The sequence below is a fragment of the Carcharhinus amblyrhynchos genome, chromosome 2 (genome assembly GCF_965287045.1).
Source record: "Carcharhinus amblyrhynchos chromosome 2, sCarAmb.v2.hapA, whole genome shotgun sequence".
In the NCBI taxonomy this organism is placed as follows: Eukaryota; Metazoa; Chordata; class Chondrichthyes; order Carcharhiniformes; family Carcharhinidae; genus Carcharhinus; species Carcharhinus amblyrhynchos.
Window position 1 is genome coordinate 129,718,559 of NC_137325.1, and position 20,542 is coordinate 129,739,100.

General features: G+C 40.8%; 1 protein-coding gene across 2 annotated transcripts in view; it reads left to right on the forward strand.

Moving 5' to 3' along the window:
- The window catches only part of ncapg2 (non-SMC condensin II complex, subunit G2), a 97,807-nt gene that overhangs the window by 11,350 nt on the left and 65,915 nt on the right, over nt 1–20,542 (forward strand). The window contains exons 2-6 of one of the 2 annotated variants that reach the window (XM_080217481.1): nt 5,343–5,457; nt 7,394–7,579; nt 10,264–10,378; nt 13,128–13,285; nt 18,846–18,980. In XM_080217481.1, the coding sequence (XP_080073607.1) occupies nt 5,380–5,457; nt 7,394–7,579; nt 10,264–10,378; nt 13,128–13,285; nt 18,846–18,980 (672 nt within the window). In that variant the 5' untranslated portion in view covers nt 5,343–5,379. The remainder of the gene's footprint in view (nt 1–5,342; nt 5,458–7,393; nt 7,580–10,263; nt 10,379–13,127; nt 13,286–18,845; nt 18,981–20,542) is intronic. The other variant, XM_080217490.1, reaches the window with a different exon arrangement.

Genomic DNA, 20,542 nt, shown 5'->3' on the forward strand with positions numbered 1-20,542 from the left:
GAATGTCACAGAGGGGGTACTTCTGAGGATTTGCCCACTGAATCTGTAATGGGTAGAACTGAGAAATAAGGGGGAGATCACTTTGATAGGATTGTACTAGAGGCCCTAAGTAGCAGGAAATTGACCAAATATGTAAGGAGGTTACAGATAGCTCCAAGAAAAATAGAGTGGTAATAGTAGGGGACTTTAACTTTCCCAGCATTTCGGGCTTGGATGGACAGAAATTTGTTGATTGCATTCGGGAGGAATTTCACATTCAGCATGTGGATGGCCCAACAAGAGAGGGGGTAAAATTTGACCTCCTCTTGGGAAATAAGGAAGAGCAAGTTTCAGAAGTGTTAATGAAGGTTCACTTTGGGACCAGTGACCATAATTCCATTAGCTTTAAGGTAGCTATGGAAAATGATAGGTCTGGTCGAAAAGGTAAAATTCTAAATTGGGGCAAGACAAATTAGACAGGAATTTTCAAAAATTGATTGGGGGAGTTGTTGGCAAGAAAAGGGATGGCTGGTAGGTGGGAGGCTTTCAAAAGTGTGTTAACCAGGATTTAGGGTAAGCACATTCCTTTTAGAGCAAAGGGCAAGGCTGGTAAAAGTAGGGAACCCTGAGTGACTCAGGATATTGCGGCCCTGGTCAAGTAGAACATAGAACACTACAGCACAAACAGGCCCTTCGGCCCACGAGTTGCGCCGATCACATCAACACCTACCAACCTACAGACCTATCTATAACCCTCAATCTCATTAAACCCCATATACTCATCCAGAAGTCTTTTAAAAGACCCCAGCGAGTTCGCCTCCACCACCGCTGACGACAGCCGATTCCATTCACTCACCACCCTCTGAGTGAAAAACTTACCCCTAACATCACTTCTGAACTTCCCTCCCTGCACCTTAAATCTGTGTCCTCTCGTAGCAACCATTTCAACCCGGGGAAATAGCCTCTGAGAGTCCACCCTATCTATTCCTCTCAACATTTTGTAAACTTCTATCAGGTCGCCTCTCAACCTTCGTCTCTCCAGGGAAAAGAGTCCCAGCTCCCTCAACCTAACTTCATAAGGCATGCCTCCCAGTCCAGGCAACATCCTTGTAAATCTCCTCTGTACCCTCTCAATAGCTTCTACATCTTTCCTATAGTGAGGCGACCAGAACTGCGCACAATACTCTAAATGAGGCCTGACAAGGGTCTTATAAAGTTGCAGCATTACCTCCCGACTCCTAAACTCAATCCCTCGATTAATGAAGGCCAGTACACCATACGCCTTCTTGACCACCTCCTCCACCTGCGAGGCCGATTTAAGAGTCCTGTGGACCCGGACCCCAAGATCCTTCTGCTCTTCAACACTACTCAGACTTCTGCCCTTGATAGTGTACTCGTTCATCCCGTTGGTTCTGCCAAAATGGACGACTACACATTTATCCGCGTTGAAGTCCATCTGCCACTTCTCCGCCCAGTCCTGCATCCTATCTATGTCCTGCTGCAACTTTTGCCATCCTTCCAGACCATCCACAACACCACCGACCTTAGTGTCATCAGCGAACTTACTTACCCATCCCTCCACTTCCTCATCCAGGTCATTTATGAAAATGACAAACAACAAGGGTCCCAGAACAGATCCTTGAGGCACTCCGCTGGTGACTGATCTCCATTCAGAAAAAGCCCCATCCACAACCACTCTCTGCCTTCTGCAGGCAAGCCAGTTCTGAATCCACAAGGCCAAAGGCCCTTGGATCCCATGCCCTCTCACCTTCTCAAGAAGTCTTGCATGGGGGACCTTATCAAACGCCTTGCTGAAGTCCATGTACACTACGTCCACGGCACTTCCTTCGTCAATGTGTTCAGTCACATTATCGAAGAACTCAACTAGGCTTGTAAGGCACGACCTGCCCTTGACAAATCCATGCTGACTATTCCTGATCATGTCAAACCTCTCCAAATGTTCGTAAATCTTGTCCCTCAGAAGCCTCTCCATCAGCTTACCAACCACTGAGGTCAGACTCACCGGTCGGTAATTTCCCGGGCTATCTCTGTTCCCTTTCTTGAAAATAGGAACTACATCCGCAATCCTCCAATCCTCCGGAACCTCTCCCGTCTCCATTGACGACGCAAAGATCATCGCCAGGGGCTCTGCAATCTCTTCCCTCGCCTCCCACAGTATCCTGGGGTACATCCCATCTGGTCCAGGCGACTTATCTACCTTGATAGAATTCAAAAGTTCCAACACATCCTCCTCCTTAATATTCACGTACTCAAGAAGAAGGAGGTGCATGACATGCATAGGCAGCTGGGATCAAGTGGATCCCTTGAAGAGTATAGAGGGTGTCAGAGTTCAGAAAGAAATCAGGAGGGCAAAAAGGGAACACGTGATTGCTTTGGCAGATAAGGCAAAGGAGAACCCAAAGAGCTTCCACAAATACATAAAGGGCAAAAGAGTAACCAGGGAGAGAATAGGGACTTTTTAAGATCAACAAGGTCATTTATGTACGGGGCCACAAAAGATGGGTGAGATCCTAAATAAATATTTCTCATCAGTATTTACTGTTGAGAAAGGCATGGATTTTAGTGAACTTTGGGAAATAAATAATGATGCCTTGAGGAGTGTACATATTACGAGTGTACATATAACAGAGAAGGAGGTGCTGGAAGTCTTAAAGTGCATCGAGGTAGATAAGTTCCCAGGACCTGATGAAGTGTATCCTAGGACGTTGTCGGAGGCCAGGGAGGAAATTGCAGGCAGGCTAGCGGAGACAGCCACAGGTGAGGTGGCTGAAGATTGGCAAATGTTGTGCCTTTTTCAAGAAGGACTGCAGGGAAATCTCTAGGAGCTACAGACTGGTGAACCTAATGTCTGTAGTGGGTAAGTTGTTCAAACGTATTCTGAGGGCCAGGATCTATAGGCATTGAGAGAGACAAGGACTGTTTAGGGACAATCAGCCTGGCTTTGAGTGGAAAATCGTGTCTCACAAATTTGATTGAGTTTTTTGAAGGGGTAACCAAGAAGGTAGATGAAGGTAGTACAGTCGACATTGTCTACATAGACTTTAGCAAGACCTTTGACAAGGTACTGCATTGTAGGTTGTTGCATAAGGTTAAATCTCTCATGGGATTCAGGGTGAGGTAGCCAATTGGATACAAAATTGATTTGATGTCAGAAGTCAGGATGGTTGTGAAGGGTTGTTTTTCAAACAGGAGGCCTGTGACCAGCGGTGTACCTCGCAAATCAGTGCTGGGTCCACTATTATTTATCATTAATGTTAATGATTTGGATGAGAATTTCGGAGACATGGTTCGTAAGTTTGCTGATGCCATAGTGGGCAGTGAAGCAGGTGATCCAGGATTGCAGCGGGATCTTGCTCTGTTGGGCCAATGGGCTGATGAATGGCAAATGGAGTTTAATTCAGATAAATGTGAGGTGATGCATTTTGGTAGATTGAATCAGGGCAGGACTTGCTCAGTTAATCGCAGGGCATTGTGGAATGCAATAGAACAAAAAAATCTAGGGGGTGCAGATTCATTGCTGCTTGAAAGTGGAGTCACAGGTGGACAGAGTGGTGAACAAGGCATCCAGCATGCTTGGTTTCTTTGGTCAGAACTTTGAATACAGGAGTTGGGATGTCTTGTTGAAGTTGTACAAGATATTGGGAAGGCCACGTTTGGAATACTGCGTACAGTTCTGGTCACCTTGTTATAGAAAGAATATTATTAAACTAGAAAGATTGCAAAAAATGTTTACTAGGCTGCTACTAGGACTTGATGTTTTATAAGGAGAGGCTGGATAGACTGGGACCTTTTCTCTGAAGTGCAGAAGGCTTAAGGATGATCTTCTCAAGGTCTGCAAAATAATGAGGGGCATCGATAAGATAGCTGACTTTTTTTTGTAAAGGCAGGGAAGTCTAAAACTAGAGGGCATAGGTTTAAGTTGAGAGAGGAGAAATAAAAAAGGGTCTGGGGGCAATTTTTTCACACAGGGTGGTGAGTGTCAGGATCGAGCTGCCAGGGGTAGTAGTAGAGGTGGGTACAATTTTGTCTTAAAAAGCATTTAGACAGTTACATGAGTAAGATTGGTATAGAGGGATATGGACCAAATGTGGGTAATTGGGACTAGTTTAGTAGTAAAAACTGGGTGGCATGTACTAGTTTGGCCAAAGGGCTGTTTCCATTCTGTAAATCTGTATGACTAATTATCTCTCTGAATGTCTGCCACTGCATATCTATTGTCTTACCTACTAATCTATATGACCAGTCTATTTTGGCCAATTCCCCTTCTTTAAGTTTAACACTGATATTTCAGTCCCACTTTTCTTTCACAACAGCTGCATGCTAAATTCTATCATTCTCTTATCACTACTACTTTGGGATCCTTAACTTTGAGATAATTTATTAAACCCACCTCATTACACATTACCTGATCCAAAATAGCTGATCTCTCATTGAGTCCATAACATAGTACACCAAGAAACCATCCCGAATGCACTCGATGAATTAATTCTCTTGGCTGCTATTTCCAATTTGATTCACCCAATGAATATGGAAATTAAAATTGTCCATGCAATGCTCTTTTTACATGCATTTGTTATTTTTTGATTTGAACTCTTTATAGTGTGGCTACCTTTTGGGGGCTAAACAATATTCCTACTATTTCTTCCTTTGGTGTTTGTCCCTTCCACCCAAATCAACTCCTTATCCTCTGAGCCTAGATTGTCCCTAGAACTTTACTTATTTCCATTCTTAGCAGAACAGCCCGACCACCTTTTCCTTCCTGGCCATCCTCCTCATCCTCCGTAAAAGTCAAATAACTCTGAATATTGATTATCCAATTTTGAGCTCCTTGAAACCCTGTCGAAGTACTGGCTAAATGATTGCACCCACTTAACTAATTGTGCTGTCAGTTCATTTATCTTTTTTTTATGCTGTTTTCTTTTCTGCCATGTTTTCTTTCACTAAGCCCGTTTCAAGGGACACTTGAGCCATTGTTTGCTTTTTGTCTTTCATTCCCTTGCTATCAGCTTTTCTGCCTTTTGTTTCTAGTTTAGTTTCCACCTCCTCTAACTCCCTGCTATGGCACCCATTCCCCTGCCATACTAGTTTAAGGTCTCTGCAGTTTTGCACCAGCAAAAATCTTCCCTGTTGAGGAATTGCATATGTTTTGCATTCATGCTGCTGGCACTTCAGTGTAATTGGCGCAGAGTTCCAGTTATAATGTCAGGAACAGCAAAACTGTTCACAAAATTCCAGTATCTTGCTTCTTTTTTAAGAGAAATCAAGCCTAACTTGTTTGTTTACTGAGCAAATATTAATGAAAAGGTTCTGTTCTTCCTTAACATGCATCTTTTTTATGTCAGAAACCATTTGTTTAGATGCTGAAAGGGATTGTCCATCATGACAAAGCGTGACTTATTTCTACATTCTGTGTGCAAAGAGTCTGTGGAAGACTTTCTGAATTTTATTCAACTTCATGTAAGTACAGCAACTGTTTGGAATACTTTTGAAATAATACATATTGGTGCAGTTTATCCATTTTCATTAATAACAATAGTTAATAGAATATGTTGAAATCTGTTGTAGTCGAATCATACAGTGCAGAAAGAGACCTATGAATCTATCATATCTGTACCTCTTGTGTAAAGTAATATGAATCTCACTTTCTTAATCTTTCTCTTCATGTATTTATTGATCTTTATCTTCAAAAATACAATGGCCAAGGCCCCAGTTGTATGGTAATTTTCAATAACTCTTCATTATAAAAGATAACTATCATAGCTCACATCTGAATTGACAATTTTAAATTAATCACTTTTTTTGCTGATCAATTGGTGAAGTGAAATTCAATTTAATTTTCTTTCCTATCTGCCTTCTCTTTAGGTTTCTCTTTGCATATATTGCATTATTATTAATTTTGTGATCATCCAATTTCATTATCTGGTAGAACTGCTGGGAATTGGGAATGCAGGGAAGGTATAAATCTAGAAAAAAGTTGTAATCCATCTGACTGACGCCTTCCTTTTCCTTGAACAATTACCTCTGATCAGAAATAAAGAAGTACTAGTCATAATCAATGGGGCTAGCAGCACTAGTGGGAAGAGAAGCAGTTAACAGATCAGGTCAATTCTTTAGAACTGATTGGAGTTTTGACAAGCGATCATTGGTCTGAAACATTAAACATAAACGCCTTTTCTCCCACAACTGCTGCCAGATCTGCTGAGTATTTTCAGCATTTTCTATTTTCTTTCATTTTTCTACCACCTGCAATATTTTGCTTCTGTATTATCACTTATTAGAAGCCTTTTAATAAACTTGAACAGTTATTTTTACTTCTGTGGAACTTCAGATGAAATCAGAATTCTATTTGCACATAGAAGTGTGCAATGATACAGTACAAATGGAGGTTATGTAATACATCATGACTTTGCTGGCCCTTAAAAGAGCTATTCAATTAGTTACACGTTTGCTCTTTCCCTATAGTTCTTCAGATTTTTGCACTTCATCCAGTTCATCTTCTGAAAATTATTGAATCTGCTTCTGCAACTCTCAATCTTCTGATGACTGGCATTTTCAATTTAGACAATGCAATAAATTCCCAATGTGAAGAGCTATTTTACTGTGCCCATCTGTTAGTGGGTTCAGTTACAATTGTACTGGTTGGTCAGGCCATGCCCTGAGTTTTACCCATCCACTCATGAGAGAGTTTGAAATGACAGAGAAGAGCCACCAGACTGATTCTGGTTTCAGATGTATGGGAAAAGACTGGAAACATATCTATTAGAAAATGATAGACTTCATAGAAGGTAAATTTAGAAAATTACTTAGAACAAAATTGTGAATGTAGACCAAAAGGACACACTCAAATTCTTAAAAAGAGAAACTAAGGACAAAAGTTACAGTTTTTTTTTAATACTTCGTTCTAAGCTTGTAAAATGTTTGAGATAAAATCTCTGGCATCAGCAAGGTATTGAAACGAATGAAATAAGATTTAATTACCTTCCTCGTTCCTTGTGGCTGAATATAGTTTTGTGGATTTGATTTGAAAGCCAGACTGGTATTGTTTAATCTGTTCAAGCCCAACTGGTAGAACCACTTACTTGGATTTTGTGGCCATGCTGTGTTTGACGATGAAAGACAATTGAAGAATATGAACATCTCCCACTTGTCTTGTGAAGGGAGTTAACCTGTCTCCAAAATGAAATGCCTATAGCTTAAAGTTTGGAATCAAGTAGGCATTTTATGGCCGACTCGCTGGATTTAAATATTTTGGATGTGTCTGCTGAGAGAAAATATTCTTTGTTTTGTTTTGGGAATTTTCATGGTAATATTCTTCCATGTTTTTAAATCAAATGGCTGACCTTTGGGGAAAAATAATCATTTTTGATTTCAGTTTAATTTTTCTTACCTTTAGAAAAACAAATCGGATCCATTTGATCTAAATGAGGTGTTACAGGAGTTCCCGCGGAAGCAAAGAGAAGCACTTTGGGAGCGCCTGAAGAGGCTCTTAACTGATGTGATATTAGAGAATCCAGTAGAGAATTGGCAGGAACATGAAGACAGTGACGATGAGATGGAGGTGGAGGGTGCACAGGATATGGTGAGGAGGTGATCTGTAGAATGCCGAAATCCATAAACTGGCACGACCATAAGTTGTGTTTGTATTTCACTTCAGACTTCATTAATTTAGCATGATTGCGTTTTTACTTACATAGAATGAAATGCATTTTTTTGGTTTGATTTTGAAATATTCCTGTATGTTGTCAGGAAGTAATAATCCTCATAGCGAAGTTAGCCACATTTTCTCATTTCACAGGGCAAAATTTTCCCAAACCCTGCTATTGTATTCAATATAGGGGAGAATATGGCAGGATGCCCAGACATTTATTTCGTGTCAATGTTAATTTACAGTGGGATCTTCCGCTGATACCTGCCACAGAACATTACAGTGCAATACAGGCCCTTTGGCCCTCGATGTTGCACTGACTTGTGAAACCAATTTAAAGCCCATCTAACCTACACTATTCCAATATCATCCATATGTTTATCCAATGACCATTTAAATGCCCTTAAAGTTGACGAGTCCACTACTGTGTCCAGGCAGGGCATTCCATGCCTTTACTACTCTCTGAGTAAAAAACCTACCTCTGACATCTGTCCTATATCTATCACCCCTCAATTTAAAGCTATGTCCCTTCATCCTAGCCATTTCCATCCGAGGAAAAAGGTCTCACTGTCCACCCTATTTAATCCTCTGATCATCTTATATGACTCTATTAAGTCACCTCTTAACCTTCTTCTCTCTAATGAAAACAGCCTCAAGTCCCTCAGCCTTTCCTCATAAGACCTTCCCACCATATGAGGCAACATCCTGGTAAATCTCCCCTGCACCCTTTCCAAGTGCTTCCACATCCTTCTTATAATGCGGCAACCACAACTGTACGTAATACTCCAAGTGCGGCTGCACCAGAGTTTTGTACAGCCATAACATGACCTTAATGCATCCGAAACTCAATCCCTCTACCAATAAAAGCTAACACACCATACGCCTTCTTAACAACCCTATCAACCTGGGTGCCAGCTTTCAGGGATCTATGCATATGGACACCAAGATCTCTCTGCTCAGCCACACTACCAAGTAACTTACCATTAGCCCAGTACTCTATATTCCTGTTACTCCATCCAAAGTGAATCACCTCACATTTTTCTGCATTAAGCTCCATTTGCCACCTTTCAGCCCAGCTCTGCAGCTTATCTATGTCCCTCTGTAACCTGCAACATCCTTCTGCACTGTCCACAACTCCACTGACCTTAGTGTCATCTACAAATTTATTAACCCATCCTTCTACGCCCTTATTCAAGTAATTTATAAAAATGACAAATAACAGTGGCCCCAAAACAGATCCTTGCGGTACACCACTAGTAACTGAACTCCAGGACGAACATTTCCCATCAACCACCACCCTCTGTCTTTTTACAGCTAGCGTATTTCTGATCCAAACCGCTAAATCACCCTCAATCCCATACCTTCGTAACTTCTGCAAAAGCTTGCCGTGGGGAACCTTATCAAACACTTTATTGAAATCCATATACACTACATCAACTGCTTTACCCTCATCCACCTCTTTAGTCACTTTCTCAAAGAACTCAATAAAGGTTTGTGAGGCACAACCTACCTTTCACAAAACTGTGTTGACTATCCCTAATCAAATTATTCCTTTCTAGATGACTATAAATCCTATTTCTTATCATCCTTTCCAAAACTTTGCCCACAACAGAAGTAAGGCTCACTGGTCTATAATTACCAAGGTTACTCCCCTTCTTGAACAAGGGGATAACATTTGCTATCCTCCAGTCTTCTGGCACTATTCCTGTAGACAATGACGACCTAAAGATCAAAGCTAAAGGCCCTGCAATCTGCTCCCTAGCGTCCCAGAGAATCCTAGGATAAATCCCATCCGGCCCAGGAGACTTATCTATTTTCCTACTTTCCAGAATTGCTAACACCTCCTCCTTATGAACCTCAGTCCCGTCTAGTCTAATATCTGCCATGGCAGTTCTGAAACTCACCAGGGAATGGTATGAGTCTCATTCATTAATGGGATCCAGGTCACCTACGTCAGACTTTTTGTGATGCTGGCAGGAAACATATTCAAAATAACACAACGTGCTCATGTTGAGATTCTTCTAAACAATGCCTGGGCTGCCTCCGAATTTCAGGCTGGAAGCTGTCACCCTGTGGGACACCACAGCAGTGGATCAGATTTGCATCTGCAAGTGAACTTTCCAAATTAGGTGAACTGGGTGATCCACCTTCCAGCCTCGGAATATTCTTGGAGGTCTTTTGTCTTCGAGTGCTCCCGGACATCTATCTTCATTTTTGTGCAAAATATCATCCAGGCCTGCCCCAGCACTGAATCTGGCATAGAACACCCAAATGCATAATTATTGAGATGGGAGCCAGAAGATTGGGTGTGTTTTCCCACTGGCCTTTGCAATGGGAAACAGTCCATGTTGCCCCCTCTGCCGCAGCACATAGTTTCAAAATGTCAGAAGGACTACTACAAATGGAGGTGGATTTTGTAGCTCTGTTCTGCTGTGTAAAGGCACTTTTGGTTTTAACTTATTAAATTCTATAGACCCCACTAGAACCATTCCTGGTTTTGGCATATGATTTTTTTTCAGACATGGAAGAGACATGGGGCATTTTTAATTGTATCAAATGTTAATTGTGAAAATTGCATTTTTTTTAGCAAGTAAGACCTCTCCTGTACTTCTTTTCAGAAGAAAAATATGTCTGTGATCAGTGGTATAACTGAGGTTGTTGTGGCTTCAGTACGTGTAATCGATGAGAATGATGTTTACAGTGACTTGCTGGAAATTGCTATTATTTTGAATGGTAAGTGTTTCATTTTGGCATGACTGTACTGTTTCGTGCCTTGGTATCATAATTATTCAATAACATATGGTTATGTAGTAACTAATGACTATGGTTGTAATTCAAAAATATTATATTCATGGTACAGGAGATTGGTTAGACCTTCTTCAGACCTCAACTGTGCCCAATTTAGTTCCTCACAAAGTGGAGAATGAAGAAGCCACAGAAAAAGTTTCGAAGAAAGACACAAAATTGATAAGGAAGGATTAGCTTTAGTCTATGTGAATAGGCTGTTTTGAGTTGGGAAGGACCAGCAAACATGTATAAGTTATGCAATGATTACTGAGGTTAAATGTCGGGGTGTTTCCTGACCAGATGGTTTTGATTTTTGGAACAAGATCTCGGCTTGCACAGTGAGTAATTGCGTGCATGTGAGAACATCCAATGTGATAACAGGAATTAATTCTCTCTTAATCCACTATGTTAGACAACTTTGAGGGAGATCACAGATTTTTTGTTGATGATAATCTAAAGTTTTTAAGCATGTGGCATAAGTCAAATTTTTTTGCTGGGCATACAATTTGAATCATCTGGCAGTGACAGTTTTTGCAAATTTCGGGGGTATCAATATAATGTGTGATGGTGGGAAATCTATTCCTAATTTTTTTAAAGCATATATTCATTTGATGCCTTACACATTATTAATTTGTGGCTGTTACTGAAGCAATATATATGTAAGAGCTGAGTAAGAGAGTGCAAATCAACAGGAACCTTGTGGACAAAACCAAACTGCAAGCTTAAGTCATCAGTGCACCCTCAACAGTAGTAAAACCCCCTGGACGGTACATGACTGGAGAAATGGCTGAAGAATTTTCTGCTCTCGGTGAGGTACGGAAACATATTTGTCAGCATGCAGTCATTTATAAGCCAACAGTGTCTTCGATAGCTTAACCATGTTCATGGAATGGGTAATGGCCACATATCCAAAGATCTACTGGACAGTGAATTGGCCACTGTAAGGATATTCTGGAAGCTTATCCTTCTGTTATAAGGACACCTGGAAGCACAATATGACTGGCATACATTGACATAGACAACTACATGATAGAAACTGATTAGAAGCTAAATGTTTGGAGGAGGCATTGGAAGAGTTGAAAGACAACTAAAAGCTCAGCTGGAGAAAAAAGCCGCTTGATTCATGCACCTTAATATACAGGAGGTACGACAGAGACTGCCATGCTGCAATGGAGTTGAAACCCGCAGCAGGTGATGTTGTAATGTAGAGGTAACCAACAAGACTCAAACCACTGTCTCACAATTCTGAAGGCTGTTAGGAAAAAGAAGATTTATATGGTCTGCAGTTGTTTAAGCAGCCTTAACAGCTGGAGACTAGATGATCCTCATTCCTGTTGTGAAAGAGCTTAGGTAATTACAGCATGTTTTTATCTTTGTCTTGTGGATCTGAACTCTGATGTATAATTGTTAGGAAATAGAGCTAAATAATTTACATTTGTATTGTGTGTGTGTTAGATATCAGGTATAAGATTGAATAAGCATAATTCTGTGTTTCTATATTATGTACTAAAAAAGGGTTGAAACCCAAGTTTGGCTTCATATTATTAAAGGTAGCCTGACAGTCTGCTTCTGTTTTAGAAGTCTGCATTACAATAAGGTTTAACAACCCCATATGGGAAACACAGAGCACACAAGAGGCCCATATTGATAAACCAGGTAACCCAGAGGCAAGGAACATTCCACAGGCATTGCCAGTAAAGACAAGGCAATTCAAGGGACAGAAAGCAAGTCCCAGAAGCTAAAGAATGGGGTTCCAGAAACCAGGAAATGGAACAGAATGGTTCCAGGATATATAAGAAACAAAGAACAGCAATCTGGAAAAAGGATTCTGTTCAGTGGAGCAGAGAGAGAGGCTTTCCTTTGAAGGCAGGGCTACAGTGCAGACGTTGGATGGTGAGAAGCGAAGCATCTGGGTAATCAAAAAATTGGTGACACATTATAGCAGTGGTGTTCTATTGGTGTGGCTGGATACTGAGAGGTCATATGGAAGCTTGAATGCATGTGCCGATCCAGGGCAGAGGAATATGAAAGGTAAACCTGAAATCCTAGAGGTGGATCCTTGATGAAAACATCTAAGGGAAAGCATTGTGTGGGGGATGATTCCATAGTATGTTGTAAAGGTCTAGCTGAGGTGAAGCGGTGGTACATAGAACATAGAACATTACAGCGCAGAACAGGCCCTTCGGCCCACAATGTTGCGCCGACCAGTTACAAAACAATGACCCACTAACCTAAACCAATCCCTTCTCGTCCATAAACCTATCCACGGATTATGTTTGCCCTTTTCTCATCTAATAAATGTTTTATTATTCTGTTAAAGATCATTGCAGTCTTGTGACCCTATTCACTCACGCATCTAAAAAAAAATTCTCATGATCTAGCAAGCCAAGCCCTGTCCTAGGTACTGGCTTGTACAGTGGTAATATCACCTGAAATTGTAACAATAATGAACATGACCAAGAAAGTAGCACTGTCATACAATAAATAAAGAAATAAATAAATGAAGAATGGTTGAATGATTTTTCTTGTAATATTGTAATAAACAATGAATGGACTTGTAAAGCATAGTAGAATTAATAATACTGTGAATGATTATTTGTTTGTACCTTTCCCAATCCATCAGAAGTGTCCCAACCTTCCTTTGATTGACCTGAGAACATTTTTGTCGATTGTATTTTAATTCTTTTCTTCATAGGCATTTTGCCAGCATTGCCTACATTTCAAGGAAATTTGAAAATTACAATCCAACATTTGTTTGTGACTTGGTGGGACAAAGGATTAGAAGGCAAAGAAGAATTGGGGAAAACTGCCTTTATTATGTTGTTGGAGAAAACCTTGTTGAGCAAATTTTCGGTATGGTGATTTTTATTGATTAGAAGATTAGTTTTACAGACTATTTTGTACTGTTGATTTGTCTATGACATTCTTCATGAACATACGATATGTAATAATTGTATAACTCTCTGCCTGGTCCTGACTGGCTTCCTGTTCTGTTTTTTTCTGCTTCTGCCCTTCAAACTATTTCCTTTCTCCCAATGCCTCTTGCACTTCTATTTCTCAAACTTGTTTTCCCTTTATGTTCTCTATTCTTGTAGGCTGTTTTCTCTTCATTGCTTCCCTCTGTTTTACCATATAGAGACGGTAGGATGGATGTGTCAATGAAACAGCGGGCCCCCTAGTAATTTACATCACTAACTTAATAAAAAGGTAATTGAGAAATTAAAAAGTTGAGCATGTAGAATTAGAAACAAAAAAGCTCTAGGATAAGGACCTGTTTAAAAATGACAAGTCTAACAGAAATAAGGCCTTTTGCTGTGGAAATTGAAAGGCACAGCTTTAAACCCAGACTAGGAGTAGGAACAAGATACGAGTGAAAAATACATGTGGGGAGAACCTGATGTTAGGAAAACATAAGGTAGCGTTTAAGGGATTTATATTTGTATCAGTTAGAAATTACTTGGTTAGAAATTACACATTAGGAATAAGACATAGTTTTAAATGGGTTTAATGTTTCTCTGCCTGGAAGAATAAAAACTGATAGTTAGATTCATGCTGGACAAAGATATTTGTATGTATGGCGGTTGGTTTCAATTTCAACTGTGATTCTATTATGCTTAGAGATGGATACAGTGTAAGGATTAAATAAACCAGCAATGGTTGCATAGCCACAGGGGCCCACTTCCCAGAGGTAAAGGCATTCCTTTGTTCTTAGTTTTAACTGGAAATCAGGGCAGTTGGAGACAGCTCACTAATGAATGAACAGCTCTCAACTCTGCCAGGAAAAGGTGGACAGGACAACAGAGAACATTACAGCGCTGTACAGGCCCTTTGGCCCTCGATGTTGCACCGACCTGTGAAACTAATCTAAAGCCCATCTAACCTACACTATTCCAATATCATCCATGTGTTTATCCAATTACCATTTAAATGCCCTTAATGTTGCCGAATCCACCATTGTTACGGCTAGGGCATTCCACGCTGTTACTACTCTCTGAGTAAAGAACTTGCTTCTGACACCTGTCCTATATCTATCACCCCGCAATTTAAAGCTATGTCCCCTTGTGCTAGCCATCTCCATCTGAGGAAAAAGATTCACACTGTCCACTTTATCTAATCCTCTGATCATCTTATATACCTCTATTACATCACCGCTTAACCTCCTTCTCTCTGACAAAAACAGCCTCAAGTCCCTCAGCTTTTCCTCATCAGACCTTCCCACCATACATAAGAACATAAGAACATAAGAAATAGGAGCAGGAGTAGGCCATCCAGCCCTTCGAGCCTGCCCCACCATTCAATAAGATCATGGCTGATCTGTCGTGGCTCAGTTCCACTTTCCCGCCCTCTCCCCATAACCCTTAATCCCCTCTCCTATCAAAAACCCATCAACCCGCGTCTTAAAAATATTTAGCGAGGCAGCCTCCACCACTTCAACGGGCAGAGAATTCCAGAGATTCACCACCCTTTGAGTGAAGAAGTTCCTCCTCAACTCCGTTCTAAACCGCCCCCCTTTTATCTTGAGGCTGTGCCCCCTAGTCCTACTGTCTTTTTTGAGCGGGAATAGTCTTTATACCAAGTCTTCATACCAAGCAACATCCTGGTAAATCTGCTCTGCACCCTTTCTAATGCTTCCACATCCTTCCAAAATGCGGCGACCAGAACTGTACACAATACTCCCAAGTGCGGCCGCACCACAGTTTTGTACAGCTGCAACATGACCTCATGGCCCCAAAACTCAGCCCCTCTACCAATAAAAGCTAACACACCGTACGCCTTCTTAACAACCCTATCAACCTGGGTGCCAACTTTCAGGGATCTATGCATATGGACACCAAGATCTCTCTGCTCAACCACACTACCAAGTAACTTACCATTAGCCCAGTACTCTATATTCCTGTTACTCCTTCCAAAGTGAATCACCTCACACTTTTCCGCATTAAGCTCCATTTTCCACCTCTCAGCCCAGCTCTGCAGCTTATCTATGTCCCTCTGCAAACTGCAACATCCATCCACACTGTCTACAACTCCTCCGACTTTAGTGTCACCCGCAAATTTACTAACCCATCCTTCTACTTCCTCATCCAAATCATTTATAAAAATGACAGACAGCAGTGGCCTCAAAATAGATCCTTACGGACACCACTAGTAACTGAACTCCAGGATAAACATTTCCCATAACCACCACCCGCTGTCTTCTTGCAGCTAGCCAATTTCAGATCCAAACCTCTAAATCGCCCTCAATCCCATGCCTCCGTATATTCTGCAATAGCTTACCATGGGGAACCTTATCACACGCTTTACCAAAATCCATGTATGCCACATCAACTGCTTTACTCTCATCCACCTCTTTGGTCATCTTCCCACAGAACTCAGTAAGGTTTGTGAGGCACGACCTATCCTTCACAAAACCGTGCTGACTATCCCTAATCAAATTATTCCTTTCTAGATGATTATAAATCCTATCTCTTATAATCCTTTCCAAAACTTTGCCCACAACAGAAGTAAGGCTCACTGGTCTATAATTACCAGGGTTGTCTCTACGCCCCTTCTTGAACAAGGGGATAACATTTGCTATCCTCCAGTCTTCTGACACTATTCCTGCAGACAATGATGACCTAAATATCAAAGCCAAAGGCTCTACAATCTCCTCTCTAGCGTCCCAGAGAATCCTTGGATAAATTCGGCCCAGGGGACTTATCTATTTTCATACTTTCCAGAATTGCTACACCTCCTCCTTATGAATCTCAATCCCATCTAGTCTAATAGCCTGTATCTCAGTATTTTCCTTGACAATATTGTCTTTTCCCTGTGTGAATACTGACGAAAAATATTCATTTAGCGCTGTTCCTATCTCTTCGGACTCCACGCACAACTTCACACGACTGTCCTTGACTGGCTCTAATTTTACCCTAGTCATTATTTTATTCCTGACGTACCTATAGAAAGCTTTAGTGTTTTCCTTGATCCTACCTGCCAAAGACTTCTCATGTCCCCTCCTGGCTCTTCTTAGCTCTGTCTTTAGGTCCTTCCTGGCTAACTTGTAACTCTCAAGGGCCTAACTGAGCCTTCACGACTCATCTTGACATAAGTCTCCTTCTTCCTCTTCACAAGCGATTCAACTTCTTTAGTAAACCACGGTTCCCTCGCTCGACCAGTTCCTCCCTGCTAGATAGGTACATACTTATCAAGGACATGCAATAGCTGTTTCGTGAACAAGCGCCGCATTTCAATTGTGCCCATTCCCTGCAGTTTCCTTCCATATCTTATGCATCCTAAATCTCGCCTAATCGCATCATAATTTCCTTTCCCCCAGTTATAACTCTTGCCTTGCGGTATATACCTATCCCTTTCCAACGATAATGTAAACGTAACCGAATTGTGGTCACTATCACCAAAGTGTTCACTTACCTCCAAATCTAACACCTGGCTTGGTTCATTATCCAGTACCAAATCCAGTGTAGCCTCGCTTCTTGTTGGCGTATCTACGTACTGTGTCAGGAAACGCTCCTGCACACATTGGACAAAAACTGATCCATCTAAAGTACTCAAACTATAGCTTTTCCAGTCAATATTTGTAAAGTTAAAATCCCCCCTAACAACTACCTTGTTACTTTCGCTCCTATCCAGGATCATCCTCGCAATCCTTTCCTCTACATCTCTGGAACTTTTTGGAAGCCTATAGAAAACTCCCAACAGGGTGACTTCTTTCCTGTTTCTAACCTCAGCCCACACTACCTCTGACGAGTCCTCATCAAACGTCCTTTCTGCCACCATAATACTGTCCCTGACTAACAATGCCACACCTTCCCCTCTTTTACCATCTTCCGTGATCTTACTGAAACATCTAAACCTCGGAACTTGAACGACCATTCCTGTCCCTGCTCAATCCATGTCTGCGAAATGGCCACAACATGGAAGCCCCAGGTATCAACCCATGCTGCAAGTTCACCCACCTTATTCTAGATGCTCCTAACGTTGAAGTAGACACACCTCAAACCATCTTCCTGCCTGCCAGTACACTCCTGCGACCTTGAAACCTTATTCATGACCTCAAAGGACAAGGAAGTTGCAAAGATGCAGGTTTCCTAAGGATCAAGATACTGTCTAGATAACCAGGCAATTGGGACAGAAGGACTTTTTAAGGTGAATGAAGTGAGTGAATAGAGACTGAGGCATTATTCAGAAGGAAAAATGGAAGACACAATTGCAGTAAAGTGGAACAGCAGCTCTTGGGTAGATAATACTTTTGATATCATTTTAATAAGAATTTGGGAGTTGAGAGTTAAAGCAATTGTGAACTGTTTGGATCATAGTCAAATCAAAGAAATCCTAAAGGGGTTGATGTAAAATCCTGGACTGAATTTCCTGTTAAAAGTGGAGTGAAAGCTTTGTTTTAATGTTGACATTGGGAAAACCTAGGCTGGATTTCGAAATGCAGGCAATAAGATATTAAAAATATTTTTGGGAGATAGAGTTTGGAAACTCTCATGTGACAATCACCTGGGGGAATCTGAGGAGAATCCCACAGACCCTAACTTGGGTTCAGAACTAAGTGTGTGTTTGACCTCTTCTTAAAAGGGACTTTTGGTGCTAATGAGACAATTGTAGCTTACTATGTACTTTATAATCCAAGTCAGGCTTAAAATCTATGTGTAATTGCTAAACTAAGGGGAGAGTAAAGGAGTGTTGTATAATAATCTAACATTTTTATGTTTAATGTTATTTTTACCTTATTGTCAAAGCTAATGAACAACCCTGTGATTCTGTTCCTCCATGTTTTATAAAAAAACATGAACGTTACTGTCTTCTATGCCAGGATTCCATTCTGGGATCTTAAACGCCAAATCTATCCTATCCTGGAATCAAATGGATGGTTCAAAGTATTTTACAACTTAATATTGTTAACACTTCTCTACCTGGGTATAACAAGTGTTGGGATCATAACACTGAATTAAAAGTGAAGTCATATGAAGCAGATGGCAGAATTGGATCAAATGAGTGGAAGTTTCAAGCTTACAAGGGATACAGAAAAGAGGCATTTGTTTGGAAACATTGAAGTGTATACTACAGTAAAGTGAGGACAAGCATGTTTGCATTGTCTTATTATGTTAAAACTGCTTCACTTGTAAATTGCTGTGTTGTACTTGGATGAATTGATGATAAAATCATCACAGGTTGCTTGTGTGATCTTGTTCTCTGCCTTATTCCAAATGATTCCTGATGTATTATAACTGCTAATATTTATCAGTTTGTTCATGCCTGCCTGCACTGTTATGATAACTTTATTTTCCTTTTCATTTCTCTTTGGTCTATTTTCTTAAGATGATGAGGTGTGTAATCATAGAGTGCTGTAGCTCTTGCATGCCATTCAAATAAATAAATTTTGATTTTCTTTCCATTTCAACATGCACAGAATGCTGATATAGTTCGACTCTGGCACTTCCATCAAGCTTTGCAAAATTTTGAGTTCAATTCTGAAGATGGTGATGAAGTAAAAAATAGTTTGCTTCAGTGTTTCATGAGTGTTGCCCACATAAAGAAAGAAGAAGTAAGTGAATACACACTTCTGAAAACACAATCCATATCTGGCACAACTGGTTGCAAGTATTTTATGCAGCGTAAAGCAGCATATGCATAAATCATTGGGTAACAATTTTCTAAACTCCCAGGGTCTTGAATCCTAGTGTATATACAGAAAATGTTGCATATACTCAACATGGTTGGACAGTATCTGGAGGGATAAACGGAATAGCCAACATTTTCTGTTTTAATTTCTGAAGATAATGAGTATCAACCATGGTTCAGTGGTAGAAATCTTGCCTATTGTTGTCTTCTCTGTGGAGACTGATCGCTTTTAAAGAGCAATACGACCTTCCAGATAACACAAGATTATGTAACCAAAATTAAAAGCCCTGTTAACTAAAGACTATCTTTGTAGACAGGTTGTAATTTAACCTACAGAAAAAACTCTCTTATATGGAGTACAAGCAATAAAACTTACTTCACAGGTATATGTTACAGAGTCCTTTAAAGTCGACATTCAATTCAGGATCAGTCCAGAATGATTCTTGGTTCCTGAGGATTTATTTCCATTCTTTTCCTTTCCCAGCCTGTTAACTTCTAACCGCAAAACAGTTAAAGAACAAAGAAAATTACAGCATAGGAACCAGGTCCTTTGGCCCTTCAAGCCTACACCAACCATGATGCCCGACTAAACTAAAGCTCTCTACCCTGCCGGGTACCATATCCCTCTATTCCCATCATGTTCATGTATTTGTCAAGACGCCCCTTAAAGGTCACTGTTGTATCTGCTTCCACTACCACCTCTGGTAGTGAGTTCCAGGCACCCATTACTACCTGTAAAAAAAAAACTTGCCTCATACATCTCCTTTAAACATTGCCCTTCGCACCTTAAACTTATGCCCCCTAGTAATTGATTCTTCTGCCCTGGGAGAAAGCTTCTGACTATCTGCTCTGTTCATGCTCCTCATAATCTTATAGATTTCTATCAGGTCGTCCCTCAACCGCCATCATTCCAGTGAGAACAAACCAAGTTTCTCCAACCTCTCATAGCTAATGCCGTCCATACCAGGCAACATCCTGGTAAACCTCTTCTGTACCTTCTCCAAAGCCTCCACATCCTTCTAGTAGTGAGATGATCAAAATTGAACACTGTTCCAAGTGCGGCCTAAGATACTATAAAGCTACGACATGACCTGCCAATTTTTAAACTCAGTGCCCTAGCTGATAAAGGCAAGCATGCCGTATACCTTCTTGATTACCTTCTGCACCTGCATTGCCACTTTCAATGACCTGTGTACCTATACACCCAGATCTCATTGCCTATCAATATTCTTATGGGTTCTGCTATTTACTGTATATTTCCTTTCTGTTAGACTTTCCAAAATGCACTACCTCGCATTTGCCCAGATTAAACTCCATCTGCCATTTCTCCACCCAAGTCTCCAACCGATCTATATCCTGCTGTATCCCCTGATGGTCCTCGTCGCTATCCGCAAATCCACCAACCTTTGTGTCGTCCGCAAACTTACTAATCAAACCAGTTACATTTTCCTCCAAATCATTTATATATTTTATATGACAAACTGC